The sequence below is a fragment of the Corvus kubaryi genome, unplaced genomic scaffold, assembly GCF_017639235.1.
Source record: "Corvus kubaryi isolate FWS band 111438036 unplaced genomic scaffold, C.kubaryi_AGA036_p1.0 37284, whole genome shotgun sequence".
NCBI classification, from domain to species: Eukaryota; Metazoa; Chordata; class Aves; order Passeriformes; family Corvidae; genus Corvus; species Corvus kubaryi.
In genome coordinates this window covers 8464201-8483390 of record NW_024581088.1, presented here as the reverse complement: position 1 = coordinate 8483390, position 19190 = coordinate 8464201, and the positions used below count along the sequence as shown (strand labels likewise).

General features: G+C 44.9%; 3 protein-coding genes across 13 annotated transcripts in view; 1 reads left to right on the top strand and 2 right to left on the bottom strand.

Moving 5' to 3' along the window:
- The window catches only part of VMP1 (vacuole membrane protein 1), a 60982-nt gene extending 48206 nt beyond the window's left edge, over positions 1-12776 (bottom strand). The window contains exons 1-5 of one of the 5 annotated variants that reach the window (XM_042026400.1): positions 12690-12776; positions 9666-9789; positions 5421-5522; positions 3023-3158; positions 614-704 (exon numbers count right to left, since the gene is read on the bottom strand). In XM_042026400.1, coding sequence (XP_041882334.1) covers positions 614-704; positions 3023-3158; positions 5421-5496 — 303 coding nt within the window. In that variant the 5' untranslated portion in view covers positions 5497-5522; positions 9666-9789; positions 12690-12776. Of the gene's footprint in view, positions 1-613; positions 705-2963; positions 3159-5420; positions 5523-5629; positions 5703-5846; positions 5949-9665; positions 9790-12689 lie in introns of those variants that run through there. The other 4 variants (XM_042026401.1, XM_042026402.1, XM_042026403.1 and 1 more) reach the window with 4 other exon arrangements.
- PTRH2 (peptidyl-tRNA hydrolase 2) lies at positions 12745-14366 on the top strand. Its single transcript, XM_042026405.1, has 3 exons — positions 12745-12830; positions 13080-13198; positions 13715-14366. Exon 3 carries the CDS (start codon positions 13736-13738, stop codon positions 14252-14254), a length of 519 nt encoding a protein of 172 aa, XP_041882339.1. The 5' UTR covers positions 12745-12830; positions 13080-13198; positions 13715-13735; the 3' UTR covers positions 14255-14366.
- A 1251-nt stretch (positions 14367-15617) lies between these two features.
- The window catches only part of CLTC (clathrin heavy chain), a 29916-nt gene continuing 26343 nt past the window's right edge, over positions 15618-19190 (bottom strand). For all 7 annotated transcript variants that reach the window (XM_042026389.1, XM_042026391.1, XM_042026390.1 and 4 more), the window contains 2 exons: positions 17177-17252; positions 15618-16645 (listed from right to left, as the gene is read on the bottom strand). In XM_042026389.1, coding sequence (XP_041882323.1) covers positions 16521-16645; positions 17177-17252 — 201 coding nt within the window. In that variant the 3' untranslated portion in view covers positions 15618-16520. The remainder of the gene's footprint in view (positions 16646-17176; positions 17253-19190) is intronic.

The following is a 19190-nucleotide window of genomic DNA, read 5'->3' as shown; positions in this document are numbered from 1 at the left end:
TGTCTAGTAGAGCCCAGGCAGCTCAGAGAATTGTCTGAACAGCTTAAATAAAGGAATAAAATCAGCTGCACTCCCAGTGAGTCTGTTGGATGTTGTATCTTGGAGCAGTGAGTAGCAGGTTTGTTACTTTTAAGAAAACATTAAAATGCTGGTTGTCTGCTGCACACAGACATCAAACCATTTTATCTCTCTGTATGTGCCTGTCCCAGCTGGGCAGGAGACCCTTCCACAGAAACACAAGAATCATTTCTTGGGAACCACAAAGCTCTGCCACGACTCAGGGTAACATCTTCCCTCAAGAGCTCCCACCACTATGAAAAGCTTATTGACAGCAGCTGTGAAGGAGTGCTGCAGCACCCGAGGTGTGCTTTACTCAGGAACAGATGAGACACCTCCAGATCCAACACAACAGATCAAATGACACGGCTCATCCCTCCCCACCTCTGAAACACAACTCATGCACAGCCAACGGAGCAGTCACGACTTGAGAAACAAACCCGGAGTGAGCAGTTCAAAAGGTACATTATAAATTCATGGAGATCCCAGCACAACTCATTCAATTCCCAGAACAGGGACAGGGAGTGTGAGGCAGCCAGGGAAGCAGAGGTGGTACCTGTTGATGTGCTCCTTCGATGTAGTACATGGCTGTGAGCAGTGCCAGTGCCAGCAACACACACACCAGGACACCTCGCCGACGCCACAATCTTAAAGACAAATGGCAAATTAGGGTTTTTCATCATTGAGCATGCATTTCAAAGTAACTCAGTTACCCCTGGGGACTGGGGCTGCCTGGATGTACTCAGCAGGGACAATGGCAGCTGAAAAGTTTGTTCTAATAGAAGTGTAAACCTCCCAAGAAAATATCTGGGGAGCCTTTACTCTTTAGGGAGAAATCTCTGCTTCGCTGTCAAGTGAGATCAAAGTTCAGCCACGCATATTTAATTTTTTTTAACAAAGAAAAACAAAGTAACTGTCTGAAAACAAACACAAGTTGAAAACAATTCAGCTTCTGGAGCCAAGAGTCAGACCCAGGCCCTGAGCAGCAGCTGTGGCCAAGCACAGAGCAGAGCAGGCCCTGCACTGGCCCTGGGCAAGGACGAGCTGGGTGGAATTCAGAAATGCTGATTTCCAACTGTGCTGCTGGGCAGAACCACAGTGACAGTCACAGGAACACATCTTTACATTATTTTGTTTCCCCTCATCTATTAAAATGAATTTCTTGTAACAGCTCCAAATTTGATAAATATAATTTAGGTAACTCTGAAGCATTAGGTGAGTAAAGGGAGAAAAGTGTTTTCCAAAGTAATTTGCTACCAAATAATTTTTGAGCATGTTTGGTTTTACGGTTCTTTTTTTCTGCTTGATGTGTATGTGGCCACACACAGTAGATTAGCAAATACACTTATTATTTTCCAGAAATAAAATTAATAAAGATAAATGAAAAACAAGTGCTAGCATCACTTAAATTTCCCAGACTATAACAGCAAACTATGAATGTAACTTAGACAGAGAGAGATAGAAATGTGAGACATAATACAGGAAAACAGTCCCAAATATTTCATATTAAGCAAACTGAAAAAAACACTCAAAATATTTTAAAATTAAAGTTAGTGCTGCTTACATTAGTACAACAACTGAACCTTCAAGTGATTTTCATTCAAAACACAACTTTATGCAATGGAACACAGGAGATCATTAAGAGTCAATCTGAGGTCTCAACTTAATAGCTTACAATAGTCAGGGTTATTTTCTGTAAAGATTCTGTCAGGGGAGTGCCAGACAACTGAATGTGCTGCTCAGCAGAGGAGGCAAGTGCTATCTGTAACAGAATTGCATGTCTAGGAAGCCAAATAAAATTTGAGGTCTTAAAAATAAATCCTCAAATGTTATTTCTGCTTAGTTTAAATAAATGCTTGGAGATTTTCAGAAATTACAGATGTCAGACCCAGTAAAACAGTTCTCAGAGACAATTCCTAATGGTAGTTGAAAGAATGTACATAATAAAATAAATAGGCTTGGGGGTTAGATTTTTTTGGGACGTGGTGTGTAAAAGGGAATTAAGACTACACTACATAAACCTTGTATTTTTCATACAAATAATTTCAAAAGAAAATGGAAAATAGAAGTTTCTCTCAGTAAATCTGAACTGCCAGCACCTCAAGCCTAGCCCTGAGGGTCAGTGAGCACAACCCTGAGCACCAGGCTCAGCTCACCCTGCAGAGGAGCAGCCCAACAGCTGGAGTCACCCAAGGTGACATTAGATCCTGCCTCCTGACTGGGAAAAGCTTGGTGAACTCAATCCCAAGCACAACAGAGCCCAGTTACCAACACAAGCACTGGATGGCTGCTATTCTTGGCATGTTTTGGCAGCCTAAACCCTCGGGCCTTGTGCCTTAAGAACTGGCTCTACATTTCAGCACTAACAGGGAATGGCAGGACTGGTCCTAACAAATTCTCTCACTGGAATAAAAGCTGATTTTATCCAGTGTGAAAATAACACTCAGGGAAAGTGCTTTAATAAATCATTTCCTGCTGTAAAAGGGCCCACAGAGAAGCAAAGTCCTCTTTACAGCATCATAAACATCACTGCAAGCTCCACATAACCCTGATCTCTGCCCTGGCTGAGCTATTTGAAGATTACTCAGTGATACCAATACCTGCATTAGTAGGTCAGTGCTTAACACCGCAGTTGTAACTACAATATCCCCTGCCTTAAGGGTCGCTAAACACTGTCCCACTCCTTCAAATTGGAATATTCAACTCTTCAGAAAGGCAGTTTGCCATTTGCTCCCCCAAGCACCTTGCTGCATTTAGGTAATTTAGGCAGAAGGTCTGAGTGCACAGCTACAAGTGAGGGATGTTCCAGCAGCCACCTTTAAGGAACAAAAATAAACACGTTCTCTGAAAAAAACAGTTTTCAAGTTGTGAATCATCAGGGAAAGTGAGATGTCAGAATGACCTACTGAATCAGAGCATGGGTTTCCCCAGAACGCTTAGTAGAAGTTAAAGAAATGATCTTTACTTTATGGTCCATTCCTTCAAGTTTATTAGAGTTTCCAGGCAAAAATACTGCAAGGTAACAAGCGGTTTTTTCCACAGTACAATATTCAACCTCTCCTCTCGTTCCCTTCGCTTCCGCTCACTCAACATAGAGGAATCTGCAAATGAAAAGCAAAAGAAATATGTAACAGCACAGGCTGGCAGGTCAGGTTCTATCCCACTGAAATACACGGATTTATTTTTTATTTGTTAGGAAGTTAACGTGAGCTCTCAGTCATCTTTTCTCCTGATCCCAAAGCATCTGCTTCCAGTGCCTCAGGATTCAGGTGATATCCAGGAAATGCAGTGGTTTGCTCCCCCCTGTAGCTGGCAGGCATTCAGGAAACCAGGGTGCCACAGGCCTGGCACCTCCAGCAGCCTTTCTGCAGGGCACTGCCCGGGGAGCTACAAGCAGCCACCACCCCAGGTCAAACGTGACTTTAGCAGCCACTGCAGGGACATTTCACTCCAAACTTCGGAGTTGGTTCTTTGGCAGGAGAGCTATTCCCAGCCTCCTGCGCTGGAGGCAGATGGAATTACACGTGCTCTTTATCCCCCTCAGCCACCGTGTAACTGGATAAGAGCACCTGCCCTCCCAGCCAGGAGCCTGTCCAGCTTCCCCCAAACTCCTCCTGTGGAAAGGAGCTGCTTTTGGAGCACAGCCCTGCCTGGGACTGAGCTCACACCCAGCCCAGGCCCTGCTCACTGCCCGGCAAGGACACAAAAAGGTTTTTCTTATCAAGGTGTTATTTTGTGCTCACAATCAGATGAACAAACTCTCAAACCCGAGCTGGTTTTTTTGGGGGAGAATGGCTTGTTCAAAGGTTGTCAAGCTAAGGAGCAGTAACAATTTTTAAACTTTTAAAGAAAAGGAATTCTGGAATAAGATTTTAAAAATAATACCAGTAAACAATGACAAAATACACTTGTATCCAAACAGACACCAAACTTGTTTAAACATCACTTACTACACAGTCACAACACATGTATGCTATTTTGCATTGTAATAATATTCATAAATTTTAGATTTTTAAAAAGTTGTTGCATTTAAAATATTAATCTCATCTGATCTCCAGCATATTGCAACCCAAGATGTATTATTTCAGTCTTACTCCAGTAATTGAAACATTCTGCCTTATCAGATGCTGATATTTACACAGGAATTGCAGATCTCATTAGTCACACAGCCCACTTAATTCTGTATTCCTTAGCTGTAAAATCAGTTGCTTTAGATGAACTAACAGAAATCCTGCAATGGCAAATTCTGGAGAACATCCACATTCCCTCAGAGTTACAGAATGATTTAAGGCTTTAAGTAAAAGGCTTTAATTTGTTCCATACATACAAACATGCAGTTAATCTTTCTCGCTTAATATGTGTAATAAAAATGTTTCAACCTTGTTTTTATGACCTTGTTTTTAGTAAAAGGTCGTAAAAGACAATGGTGTAAGACTGCACACAACTTGAGAAATCACTTGATTACAAAACTTAATTAAATGTGGAACTGGCACATTCAAAGCTGACAGGAAACAAACAAAGAGGATTATAATTGCCATACTTTACTACACAGCACAGATAATTCAGTGACACAAAAATCTTCATTAAGTGTTTTCAGGTTATTTTGCATGAGTTCTAAGCATTAACCTCAGGCAACTTCAGACATACCAGTAGGAAAAACAGAGGAGAGGCAGGAGGTGAAGTAGTTAAAACTGTTTTGTTGGTAATTTATCACTGAAACCAATAAATTAGAGTGACACTGAATTTCAACAGAACAGCTAGAAATTGGGAGACTAATAACTGGATCTGTCCCAGTGTAAAACAGATTTTTATTACCAAGAACTAACTTTTCAGTGCCAAAGGGTGGGGTTGTACAGCCTGACTTCCATAGCCACACATTTGCCAACAGAGTTTAATTTTTTTAGGTTTTCTTTTTTTGTTGTTGTAGCCCCTGTTGGTACCCAGGTCAGCTTTGTGGGGCTTAAATGTATGTGAACCACAGATCAAGAGGAAGAGAAAAGAGTGTAAGAGAAACGTGAATGGAAATACACAGCATAAATCTATTCCATGGCTCTGAAATCCTAAATCCTCCAGGCTTCAGGTTTAGAGCTGACTGAGGTTTCTGAGATTGATTCAGGCATTGAGGCCCTTTGCATTATGTGGGAGTAAAGTCACAGAATCCCAGAATGGTTTGGGTTGGAAGGGGCCTTAAAGCCCATCTCATTCCACCCCCTGGCACTGGCACAGGTGCCACTCACTAGATTAGGTGGCCCCATCCAGCCTGGCCTCAACAGAAATGCAACATCAATTCCTTTTCAATCTTGTGCTGGTCATTTTCCACCCCAAACAGGCCAGCTGAGAACACAAAGTGATTTTCCACCTACCTGTGAAGTTTCCATTGTGCTGCTCTTTGCTCATTCTTATGCGTCTCTGGTCACAGTCTGTGCCATTCTCTGCCATTTCATAGATCAGTCACGTGTGGGGATCTAAGAGCAGAAGAAACCCAAAAAGCACAAGGTGTGTTTCTGGTTAGAAGGACTCCATGGTCAAAGGATACAGGCAAACACCCAGCAGCTCTCCAAATCCAACTCACAGTCAGTCATCCTGCATTACACCATCAACCAGGAGAAAGTGATTCAATTCCCACAGTGACAAAGATTAAAACATTCCCACCTACATAATTCTAAATTTTTCACTCAAATGGCAAAACTCCCTCACTTCTAACAGCTGAACAAAAGCTCTTTTAAACAACCCCTTCCGCGACCCAACCCACTGTTTGGGCTCCAGGAAGAGCAGAGCTTCATACAAACCTCACTTCCATCCTGAGATTGGTGCTTCAGGTTCACTCCTCATCCTGGCACTAAAGCTTTGCAGGTTGTTACTATGTCAAAAACCTCCCTGGCTGAAAGATAAGCCCTCAGTGTGGTAACCACGATACAGAGCTGCATCTCCTGTTTTGCACAGTCTGGTATCTCTGAAGCACAAAAGGCAAACTCTTCAGAGGACAAGAGCTCTCTGATGGAAGCTTTGCTCACACTGTCCATACTCTGCTGGTTTAGCCTCTCTCTAGAGATATCAGCCCTAAAAAAAAAAAACAAACCAAAAGAACAGAAGTGGTTTTCCTTATCCAGGAGAGTAAATAATGCAAGAACTGGGGGCCAGCATAAACCAGAATGTTGCAAGAGCTGCCTTTTTTTTTTTCCCTTAAAAAAAACCCAACATGAACAGCTGACAATTCTTATGCAATCAAACACAAAGAGAGTAACCAGTCAGACTCCTTGTTTTAAAAACCCTCTCCGGAACCTTAGAACAGTTTCTGGAGTTTTGTTTTGGAAAAGGGAGCCCCACAAAGCTAAAACATCTTATTTGCACTGTATTTCTCCCTGTAAGCAAACCTGATTTACAGTTTTTGATACATTGCTTTTGTTGGAAAGAAAAGTGGTGCAGTATTAAAATGACAGGTTATATAAAACTGTCCAGTGGAGGAAATTAAAGTTCTACAGAAAAAATACTTCCCCATTGATTTATGTTAGGCTTAAGAGGCAAGCAGCAACTCAGGTTTGGTAAACAGGAATGAGATCACCCCCTGGATTCAGACTGCAGCAATTTTGTCAAATTGTTAAATAAAATGTTCCAAGATTTCAGGTACTGTATTTGGCATTTCCAGGGTCTCACAAGTAAGTTTTAAAAAGGTGCTTTCTAAACAGGTACAAGCCTTGTGCATTACTTGCATTACAGATGAAACTGCTAGCTATAATCTGATTATTAAAGGTTTTAGTTAAAATCCAGTAGTGAGAAGCATTGAGGTCTAAGGAAGGAGTCCTTTCTCCAACACCTCCCTCTGACACAAATTGTGCAGAAATAGAAATCTGTCTGGTTAAACAAGGCAGCAGAAACTCATCTCAAGCGTGTTACAGTTTTTATTCACTGCAACGTGAACCCCAGAATACCCAAACCACCTAAAAAATTTGCAAAAGCTGAAAAATGCCAAGGGCTCCAGAGTCAGCCAAGGACAAGAGCCCTGAGCTGCTGCAGTGGGAGCTCTACAGCATCACTCTGCAGTCACCTGCAACCCAGGGATTGCTCAAACCCCAGGGAAACGTGAACCTCTCCCTCTCCCCAGGTGAGTTTAGAGCAGCCTGACACTCTGGGAGCCACTGGAGCTACCCCAGTCCTCAGGTGAAGATAACTGGCCAGTTGCTATGGCAGTATCAGAATCAAATGTTCAGCCACCCCTCAAATCCATCAGGACAGCGAGTCCAGGTGGATGGTGGAGGGTTTTGTTTCTACTGACTGCACTTACTTATGCTTATTTTTATATACATTTAAATAAGTATCTATGAACATCTACAGTGTAAGTTTATATACACACATACACATGTATGCCACATGAATTTACACACACAGAGCTCAAATTGCAGAGGGCAATATTTAAATTACACACCCACACACGGCAAGCCTGATGTTCACAGAAAGCTGCTTAGGAAGCAAAAGCCATCCAGAGCTGTTGAGCACCCACAACCACACTAAAAAAAGTGGTCTGGTTTAGGGAACTTCAGTCACATTTTGTTGACTTAAATATAGCAAAGATTAGGAAAAACACCACAAATTTCAGTGGAAGCCACACGTTCCTCGTTTTGAAGTCCATCTTTTTCAATGTGGGCAAATCTAGCCTTCAAAATTAAAGTCTTAACCGGTTTGGTCTCTGCTCTCAGCTTAATTACACTCCAAGGAAGTTCATTTATTGTAATGCCAACTGCCCTCCATGTTTGATGCTAAAGCCCAGGCTGTGCACAACACTGAATTCCAGTGCAATCCATAAAATTCCTGCATCGCTGGGGGGGTCTCAGGTGTGTTGTTCCCTCGGCATGACAGCTTTTTTTTCAGGAGCTCAACTGCCAGAGCCACTTTTACCCTGCCTGCTTGGAAAGGCACTAATCCAGGATTAGCTTTGCATAACACCACCTCAAGTATACAAGTCAACATTTGCAGTAAAGCAGATGAATAATCCTCATCCATACTTCTGTAGGACAAATACTTGTCAAGAAGGTCTTAAAGTTCAACCATTCTGAAGGAAAGCTCTAAAAATTCCTATTTAAAACCAGAGCTGGCTTGGAGAGTGGATACCCATCACATGGCAGGGCTGAAAGGGCTACAAACCCTTCCTGGCTCCAGAAAAGAACCTCCCTGGTTTGCCCAAGTCTAATTATACTTAAAGCATCTTAGCAAAGGGACTGGAGGATGCACATCCCCTCAGCTCAGCACCCTTGATCTGCTGTGCTGCTTGATGCCCATTAGAATCACTAGTCCTGCACTAATGCCTTCTCACAGGGATTAATTGGAGTGGGAGTCTGACCCCAAATGGAGTTGTCCTTCATTAACTCACTCCATATCCTCAAGTCTACACCGAATCTATGAGAACTCACCACAGGAAATTAAATTCCATCTGCTAAACAGAACTTCACTTCTGACAGATGCTGGGAAAGACACAGAGCCCATCTCTAAAAATAAATTTGCCTACTACATGGAGTAGTTATCAGCAAACATAAAAATAAACTATTTAAAAGAGCGAGGAAAACAACTATGGACAGTTTTTGTATCAGGGTGGCTTAGATCATTTGTTAGAGCTGTGCTCACACAGGAACTGCTTTGTAGGGCTGAACAAAAAGCCCACAATACACCATTGTGCTTTAGTGCAACCCAAAACATGAAGTATAAAAAGACAATTATTGCTAGTCAAAAATGCAAATTAGTCAACAAAAAGGGTTTATGGTAACTGTGACTGGCACTTCACAGCATAAGTGAGACAAAGCAAAACAAGCTATCAGAGCATGAGAACACAACAAAATTGGGCACTGCAGTATCTGCTTTCTGTAATCAGAGAAAAGGACTAAAGTCTCTTCTCTGAAGCTCTGGGGAGGCTGTGGAAGCACCCAAGTGTTGGGTGCACTTCTGCAAAAGGAAACAGTTTTGGACAAGGCAGTTGGGTGTTTGCACACTCACTTGGAGGAGCAGAATGTGGACTCATGTTCTGTACTAAGGATTTTTGGAGGACTCCTTTCCAGTGTGCTGGAACAACAAGGAAGCTGTTTTCATGATCTCACTGCTTTCCCAGACATTGTTTGAATCACTAATTCTTACCACTTCTTACTGAAAGAGCCCTGACTCTCATCTCTATCAGTTCCTGGTCACACAGCTCCCAGAACCAGGGCTAGAGCATGGAGCATTTTGTTGTTCCCCCCCCAGCCACCTCAGGAACACATCATTTCCAGTTATTCCTTGCATTTTAAGCCAAATGTTCCAATCCTGCTGCTTCTTTCTCCTCAACTTTTCTGATAATTCTTCTTCTTCTTTCTCTACACTCCTGTCCTTCCCTTACAATAAGGAGAACAAAGGATTAAAATCCAGCCTTTCCAGGTGGGTAAGGAATTGCACTAACCTAGACAGTGCTGCTCATCTGTGAGGGTTTTTTTTTCAGTCATGAAATGCTCTACAGAGAGAATAAGTTAACAATTTCCTGGCAAAGAAACAGCTTGGAGAGCACTTTCCCTCGAAAGCCAAAGACTGCCTGGCACAGGAACACACTCAGGTGAAGGATGGGATCAGTTTGGAAGTGAAACATTACATACCCCTTTCAGCTCCTCACAGTTATTCCCTCTCCACCCAGGATCTGAAGGCAGTGGAAGAGCCAACCACGTCCTCAGCTCTGCAGCACTCAAGCCCAAAGCGACTCCTCTTGCAAACCTGCTGCCCCTACAGAGCAAGAGAACACCGTTCATGTGACACTGAAGTGACACAGCCCCTCACTTGGAGGTTAATGACTTTCCTGAAGATGACAGAAAATAGAAAAAGTAACTGCTCGATTTTTTCCAGTCCTTCAGCACTCCTGGGAAGTATTCAATTAAAATAAATTAGGCCACATCTGAAAGATGTTCCAAATCTCCACAGATTTAGCTGTAATGGGTTATTTTGATATGAGTGCATTTATTCCCATACTAAAAATGTTTTCCCAACTAAAATAGTTTAATTCCTCAAAGGAGAAGTAATTCAGTTAAAGACCACAGGATTCCATTTTGTGGGTTATGCCTCTGTACACCAGACCTATTTTCCAATTCCTACCCGAATAAATCATCTTAGAATTTAGAGTTAAAATTCACATTTTTTTCCAAAAAGACTTTGGGATGCCTTTTAGGAAAGACCGTTGTAACATGAGCTTCAGGAATGCCATGAAATTTCTTTTGAGTTGACAGAAAGTTCTGTCCCTACCATTAAAACCGCATATATTAAACTGTTCTTTCTGGTGTGTTTTTTCTGGTGAAACATGCATTTTGATTACATCCAGAAGTAGAATCAAGTGCTAAAATAATTCAGTAGAGACGCTGTGCAATAAATAGATGAAAAGGTGAGACCCAGGGATAAGAGGATATGCAGAGGAGGCACAGCACAGATGAAAAGGGATGAACACGAGGACCTGACAAAGCCCAGAGTGGCTGAAAGCAGCTCCTTAGGTAACAAGTTCTGCTTTTCACAGGAACAGTCTCTAAGTGCAGCCAATTCAGATCTCACACTTGGCCATCCAGTGAGGACACACTGCCCAGACAAGGCTCACACAGGCCAATTCTGAGCCCTGGGAGAAAGAGAAATATTTTTTTAATAAGCTTGAACAACTGCCTGCCTCACTAATAGCATCTCCTGGGTTCCTCTGGGCCAAGCAGCACCAAAACCAGCAAGGTTTGGTGGTTTTGGTGCTGTCCCATGCCTGTGTTGGAAGCTGGTACAGGGGTACAAAAAGCTCAGTGTTGCAACAGCTTCGAGGTTGTGCCCTTCGTCCTCAGGGAATAGCAAAGTCCACCCAGCTCACACTTATTCACAAGGAAGACAAGTTAAAGTTCCAGCTGGCAGATAACAGTATGTCTCCCATCCCCATGCATCAGGAATTATAGGGGTTTTTCTGTTTTAAAGCCACAGCTTTTTAAGAAATAAGGAATCTCCAAGCATGCACTAATGACACAGATCACCTTAAGGAGAGCTGTTCCTGAGATGTAGTCAGAGGCAGTTATGACATTCAGAAGAAATTCCAAGACAACAACTTAGGAAAAAAGCTTTAAGGTGGAAAGAGTGCAGTTGTTCCAGCCTACTCACCTTCCTCATTGTTACCACCCACTTGAAAGCTACTAAGTCTCCTACTACCCTTCCCCACAGCAATTACAAACACCCTTAATTTCAGCTGCTCAGCAAGACGTGAAACAAAGCTCAAACTAATAAAGAGAGCTCACCTCCCATTGCACAACTGGAAACTGGCTTTTGAAACCCTCATCTGAAAACAGGGGATGAAGCCATCGTTACAACTGTCACTTATCCAGTAAGGAATAAAGGAAAGTTTATTCCATGCTGCAGAAATAATGGATTGGAAGAAAGAGTACTGACATAACAAAGACTGTTTCATTATGAAAATTAATGCACTAAGAAGAGCTGATATATGTTATTATGAGGTGTTATGAAGCATGAGAACCCCCCATCAAACTGAGCTGAAACAATCTCCAAAAGAGCAGAATTCCTAACATCAAAACAGCACCAGAATCCACTGCCCAAACACAACACATGTGCTCCCAGGCATGAAAGAGTAACATCACACTTTCTCCACCTAAACCCATATTGTCACCATTAACTAAACCAGGATACACACTTGTTGGTAAGCACATAGCAGAGAAAACAAGGAAAGGAGAAAACCCTGCAGAAATGTCATAGGTGCAGTTGAAAGGGGATAACCTGGATTCGTAACACTTCATAGATAAACAGCTGCTATCAAACACACTTACCACCCCTTCCCTCAGGTCACCTACATGACCTGCCAAGCATCTGAGAGGCAAAACTGGAATAAAACAAGATCCTTGCTGCTTTATTATCTCCTGTAAACACCAGATAACATTGGCTAGAGAAATAAAAACCAGACGAGGTGCTTAACCCTAGTCAGCAGAAATGTTCCCGTGGATTTATTTGGGCCTCACACCCACAAGCCCCAGGCAGTCCATGGGGATGCAGGGAGGACCCAGCCGGGAAAACACAGCCCATTTCTATTGGAAAAGCAGACAAAGGCCATCGGTATCTGACTCTCCGCAGGGAAAAGCACGGATTTCTCCCTGTGTCATCACGCACCGTCCCTTGGGCCGGAGCAGGGCGAGTCTATCTCACCCTTCCCGGGGCTATGGAAGAGCAGAGCCGCTCTCCAGCAGGGTGAGATGGCAGCGGCACATTTCTCGCCCTGAAGGCCGGCAAGGACCAGCCTCTCCTTCCGACCTGCTCCTCCACAGCGTTCCCGGCCGCTCCCCGGCTGGCCACACGGGTCCCTCGGTTCGCACAGCACCGCCCGGCCCGGGGGTCCCGCCGGGACTCCGGAGCCGCCCGGCCCGGGAGTCCCCCCTCGCCGCCGTCACCTCAGAGCCGGAGGAGCCGTGAGGGGAGCGGGGCGAGCAGCGCTGAGGGGCGCGATGGGCAGCGCTGAGGGGCGCGATGAGCAGCGCTGAGGGGCGCGACGGGCAGCGCTGAGGGGCGCGATGAGCAGCGCTGAGGGGTGCCGCTGAAGGGTCCCGCTGAGGGGCCGGTGACGAGACCCTCGCCCGCCGGGAGAGCCCCAGGCCCAACCCCGCACTCACCGTACTCCACGCCGGCGGTTCCACTGGGCCCGGCACAACGCGGAACAGGGCCCGGCACAGCACGCCCCGTCCCGCCCCTAGGGCTCGTCACTTCCCGAGCGCCGCGGTTCCGTCACCTCCGGGCGGGCGGGGGAGCGGCAGGTAAGCGGTGAGGGGGGATGTTCCTTCGTGGCCCTCATTTGGCCCCCCTGAGGGCCGCGGGGTCCCGCACGGTTCGGTTCCCGCTCGGTCTTTGCCCTCCGTGTCCTCTCGGGCTCCAGCGCGGCCGGGCCTGGCGGGGCTGAGCTGCCGCAGCCCGCGGTGGAGCTGGAGGCGGCCCCGCTCCTCAGTTGAATTTGGGGTATTGGCTTAAAACCTCCACCACTGCACCATTTCTCTCCCCGTTTTTAGGTGTAATTTTGACATGAGGAAAGGCTGAGCGAATTGGGAGTGTTCAGCCTGGAGAAGAGAAGCTCCGGGGTGACCTAATTGTGGCTTTCTAATACGCGAAGGGAACTTACAGAGAAAAGGTGGGGCACGACTATTTACAAAGGCCTGGGGTGACAAGACAAGGGGGATGGATTCAAATTGACAGAGAGGAGGTTTAGATTGGATACTAGGAATTGTTCCCTGTGAGGGTGGGGAGGCCCTGGCACAGGGTGCCCAGAGAAGCTGTGGCTGCCCCTGCATCCCTGGGAGTGTCCAAGGCCAGGCTGGATGGGGTTTGGAGCAACCTAGTCTAGTGGAAGGCGTCCCTGCCCATTGGCAGAGGGTGGAACAGATGAAATTTAAGGTCCTTTCCAACCCAAACCATTCTGTGATTTTATAATAATTTGCCATTTTATCTTAGCTCTGCTTGCTGAGTCGAAGCCCATCACCGGTGAGGTGTTTGCAATCAGAGAGCTGTGTCTGGGGAGCTGTTCCTTTGTGTTTCTAGCAAATGTTCTTTGTCCTCAAATAACCAAGTGCAAACCAGGCAAGAGCACACAAAATGCTCTCAGGAGCTGCAAAACTCTCAAGTAAATTCTGTCTTTCCCCCCGTTCAGAGCCACTCTCCAAAATCCACCATGATTTCTCTCTTTGAGCCCGAGTTGCTGAATGTCATCATTGGAGTTGTGTGCGGTGTGTGCCTGGGCTGGGGCATCCGGGGCAGACTCCGCAGGAAGCCTGGAGCTGGAATGCCAGAGACTCCCAACAGCCTGGGGGGTGAGGCCGACATCATGGGAGAGTCCGGGGAGCTCAAGCTGGTGCTGATCGTCCGCAACGACCTGAAAATGGGCAAGGGCAAAGTAGCAGCACAGTGCTCCCACGCTGCTGTCTCTGCCTACAAGCAGGTCCACAACAGGGATCCCGAGCTCCTGAAGCAGTGGGAATACTGTGGACAACCTAAAGTGGTCCTCAAAGCTCCCGATGAAGAGACTCTGGTGCAGCTCCTGGCTGAGGCGAAGCGCCTGGGGCTGACTGTGAGCTTGATACAGGATGCTGGGCGTACCCAGATAGCTCCAGGCTCCAGGACAGTCCTTGGGATCGGACCAGGACCAGCTGATGTCATAGATAAAGTTTCTGGTCACCTTAAACTCTTCTAAACCAGTACCAAAAAGACCTGGATGCGTTCGCGTATGTCAGTACTGGTGGGATAAAAATCCAAGTTGGGGTTTTTTTTCCAATGTTAATAAAATAAGCAAGTTTTGTAAGATTTAAATTTGTAAAGCATGAGTTTCTCTAGCTTGTGTTCCAAAGGGGGAAAGAAAACTCCAGGCTCAGGGCAGTTGAGGAAAGCAGAGCTGGCACAAGAAGGAACCCAGTAAATTTACAACTTGTGCAATTGGTTGAGGATTTTGCACGGTGGTTGATAAGAGTTTAAGAGTTTCCTCTTTCTGCCTATTCTTTGAAGTGAATACATTCTCTAATTGAGAAAGGCTCAGCCAGTGAAGCAGTTAAGAACTGGAGCTAGGGGTAACTGTAGCCAGCTTCCTGCCCAAACAACTGCTGCAACAACTTGTAACTGGTCCCAGGCTGACCAGTTCAACTGGATTTGCAGCCCAGACCAGTAAACAGTTGTGGGGAGCAGCTGTAAGCTGAGCTTCCCTCTGGAGGGGTCTGTGTAGCTCCTACACGTGCAAAAATGTGCAGCTGAGCCAAGGTGTGGGGAGTTACCCTCATATAAACAACTGGGCATGCAGAGACAGACTTAAACCCTGGTTTTCTTGGGACCAAAAGGCCATCCTGGGTTTAAAGCACCTTGTTACAGAGTACAGAGCACCCTAGGGGTTCCAGTAAATTCTTTCCAGAGACTCAGTGCAGACTACCGCGAACCACAGAGCCTGGGGCAGGTGAGCCCCTGCCAGACCCCCATTCCATGGAAGTGCTGCAGTGCCCAGCCCCAGGATCACAGGACACGACTGTGGAGCTCACAGGAGGAAAAGGGAAGGGGATTTGGCCTTAGAGCTGCATCCTGATGCCCAGTGTGGCTCCTGGAGCTTCTAAAGGTGTTGGAAATCTGTCCAGTGCTGTCAGACTCATTACACTCAAATATGACAGTATTCATAGAGAACCATTTAAGTCAATTTTATTTGAAGCTAAATATGTTTAAGGCAATTTACATACCTAGAACATGATCTCAATTTAACTGGCACACCTTACTACAATCCTAATGTATCATCTGGTCAGATATGCTGGAGTTGGCCACAGTGCAGCCAACTGGTGAAAAGTGCTATTTTCTTCTCTCTGGCATAATCTCTCTCTAGAAAAAGCATTACATATTTTCCTGTATTGCCCCCTCAGTGCAAGACCCCACCACTGGTCCCCATTGCTACTCTTCTGCCAGCCCCTCAGACCCCTGGCTGCACACACCTGCACTGCCCCCCACTACCAGCACTGGAATACTTGGTTTGAGTCCAAAGGTCCTTTTTTGAAGACAGTAAAGTGAAGCTACCACTATGCAGCATGTCCACAGTCCAGTAATTTATTTTTAAATTGCGTAATTTCAAATTGCACAAACAAAACTGAACAGCAATATGCTTGAATTCTCTCTTCTGTACACTCAAAACAGTGATCTAAAACACCACAATATCCAACATACACAAACCTCAGGGCAGGGTTAGTAAATACACAGATTGGAATCATGGTGCTCTGTTCCTGAATGGAATGTCCCACAAAAGCACAGGATACAGCACAACATAAGGTCATCTGTTACATATGGAGTGAGCAAAAAGACACTAGCATTTTCTATATGCATAACTGGAAAAACCTGCATAGGTTAAGGGAAAAAAAGAAACAAAACCAAAACTTTTACTCATTTTAAGTCAGGCAAGGTTGTCTGTACGCATTTTAAATTCTTTTAGAGCTATGCAATCCAACCCAGGGAGGATATGCTGATTAGTGTTGTCTCTTGTCAGCAGTTTTGCAAGGTCAAATACAAGTATCTTGGCTTTAGCTTTCTCCAAATATACAGTGAGACTTAAATGCATTTAGAATAGACAGTACATACCGTAAGCTGCTCACATACAATGAACTTAAGATTCAATATTAGAGTGTAACACTATAGAGTGCAAATCAGAATCTTCACAATAGACTTAATGGTAATAAGCAGTCCTGCAAAAGCCCACTTGAACAAAGTCGTTTAAACTATTCCCCTTTTGAAAGTAAAAGTCTAAATGACATGGAATGTGAAAAAGATTTAACAGAAGTGATTCAAATCGTTTGCGCTAGAAAAAACAGTCCTTCATGAAATAAAGGTTACAAGAACACGAGGCAGAACTCTTTGCTTTTCCCTGTTATGAGTTAAAGCGGGGAGGGACGGTGGAGTTTCAGTAAGAAAAGTTGCTGCTCCAGACTGACTTGTGCTGCATCTCACATGCTGTAGCCAAAGCCGGGCTGTGGCTGCCCGTACGGAGGGGCCGTGTAGCCGTAGCCAAAAGGTGCCTGCGGAGGAACTGCCACACTGGGTCCCGCTGTCAACATCAGCTGGGGCTGGCCTGCAACACACAAGGGGCATCTTACTCCTCCTGAACTCAGTCAGCAAAATGCCTGCAAATTTTCTGTAGATATTTGTATGTTGAAGCAGGAAGTCCCTACCCTTCGGAGCCAGAATGGGTATTTCCCCACAAAACTCAGGGCACAGCACAGTAAAAACACTACAGTGTAAAGTATACGAAGAAACTCCTGATAGAATAACCTGGATATAAAGCAAATACCCAGGCTAGACATGAAGCATATTGCACAAGATCCAAATAATCACTTGCTGGAACCCTGGAATAGCAGAGCCTCCTGTAGACCTTTCCTTAAGGAGCCACGACAACCTTAAATCCTGCAGTCCCCAGCCCACCTTAGCAGCCACAGCATCAGAGTGGCACTTATCTAGTATTTTGGAACACATTCCTTAAGACTTGATTTCACATGAAGAACGTTCCCATTTCCCAGGACTTCCTTGGGAAAAAACCAAGATTAGGGAAGGGTTGTTTTAAAAGTGAACTATGTTATTGATAACACATGAACTAAAGCATTACCATAAACAATAGGTTGTGTTTCTGTAGCTTGTTCCTCTTCCTTTCTCAAAGACTCTGATGCATCCAGTTTATCCACCTGGAATTGAGACCAACAATTAAAAAATCTCCTCTAAAACAGGTACTTATTCGTGGCAGAGAAGTGGAAAAGCCTTAGTGGTATGTTAACACCCATCAAGAAAAGGAGACCATTTACAAGTTAAGATCAATTCAAGTAGCAATGTTGGTACTGGTGCAGTCAAGATTGTCTGTTTCCTGAAAAAAAACCCTCATTGAGGGATTTTCAACTACTTTGAAAGCTCACTCCAGACTGAAGCTTTGTACAAAATGTTCTGTACTGGACTGGAGCTGGACACAGACTCAGATTTGAGCTCAGTCTCAGTTGCAGACCTCTGGCATTGGAGCAATTGTCAAGATAATGCCCAGACCTGGAGAAGTTTCCCTGGAGGTGACATTGAGGCAAAGTAATCTGGTTTGTATTTGGATAGAGCAGACTGCAATAGCATCCGACATGTCACTTGAGCCTCAAGATTTCACTTTCCAAACCCATTCACTCATGCAATTTAAGTTCAAATGCAGAGAATGCATGTGTATAAGACTTGCTTTTTCCACTCCAGAACTGTGTGGCAGTCAGCCTAAACCCACAGCTACTCCAATTCTTCCAGCTTTACACACAGTAACAGACAAGCCTGGCCAGCTGCACTGCGAGCGCAATGGTGCTGTTTGCCCACCCCTACAGAAAGGCAAGAGAAGAAACTTCTTCTGTAGTGAAATATAGCTCATTTCTAAGACAGATCCAAGGGAACTCAGCATTTCTACAGTCTAAGGCAGGCCCTGAAACTAAAACCACAAAATGAGGTATTGGTATTTTACCTGGGAGGTAAGATTTAGAACAAAGTCAGAGATAATCATGCCAATTACTTTGAAAGACAATAATACAACTCACAAGATTAATGTTTCATTTCATTTGTGCCCTTGATAAAGGTGTTTGAAGGTTTCCTGCACTTACACAGGGTCAGTGTTATTTATTCAGCTACAACATCCAAGAGTGAGTTTGCAGCTTAATTGTGCTACATGAGCAAGTATCTGCTGGCAGCTCCAAGAGCTGTGAGCTCCTCCTTTCAGCTGTGAGTTACAACCTGTGTTCCATAAACCTGTTCCTCTGTAACCTCAAGCTGAGGCACAACTCCAGGGAGTGGCAGAAGTCCTGAGCTCGAGTTCCCTCATTGACTGGGCTTCCATGGCCAGCCTGGTGGTTGCCTCCCACAGTATCTGGCTTGCTGCTGCCAAAGTGTACAGGATCGTATCCAGTGCTCCAAGACTCATTTCCAGACACCGTGCTGGGAACTGCACTGTTTTTAACTCAAAACAGCAACACACTGAACACAGAAGCACAAGTTTAGAGATGCAAATCCAAGGAGAATGTGCAGAGTTTGCTACTAAGCAGAGGCATTTGGCTTACTCACACTTGGAAAGCCTCCAGCCCAGGACATTCAATGCATTTTGGACCCAGTTTTGATGCCTCCCCTCAGAGCTGAACAAATACTGACAAGAACAAGCGCAAGTTTGAAACCAGCCTGCAGGATGGTTCTTACACCACTTGCTCGAGCATCACCAGCTTCAGGGCCCTACACACTTGGAGCAAGATTGATTTAAAGGCTTTTCCACAGGGACTGCAATAAGCTGCAGAGGAAAAGTAACATGCATTCAATGTTATCGTGTTATGTGTGCATGAAAAAGAGGCAAAAGTACTGAAGCACGAGTGAGGTCTGAAGATGACTGCCAGACAGGCTCCCCCCAAAAAACCACACGCAGCCCACAGCAATGCCTTGGAGCTTAAGGAGTAGTGGGATGTAATTGCAATGACTGCTACACATGCGTAGTTTATGCAAACACTGCAGTTCAATTACCTTTTTTCACACACACGCTTTCCTACTTTCCTTACTAGCTGCTGAAGGACCTTACACTACGTGTCTTAGCCTTCAGTTCCAGTGGTGTCTTTACAACCAGCAGTTTT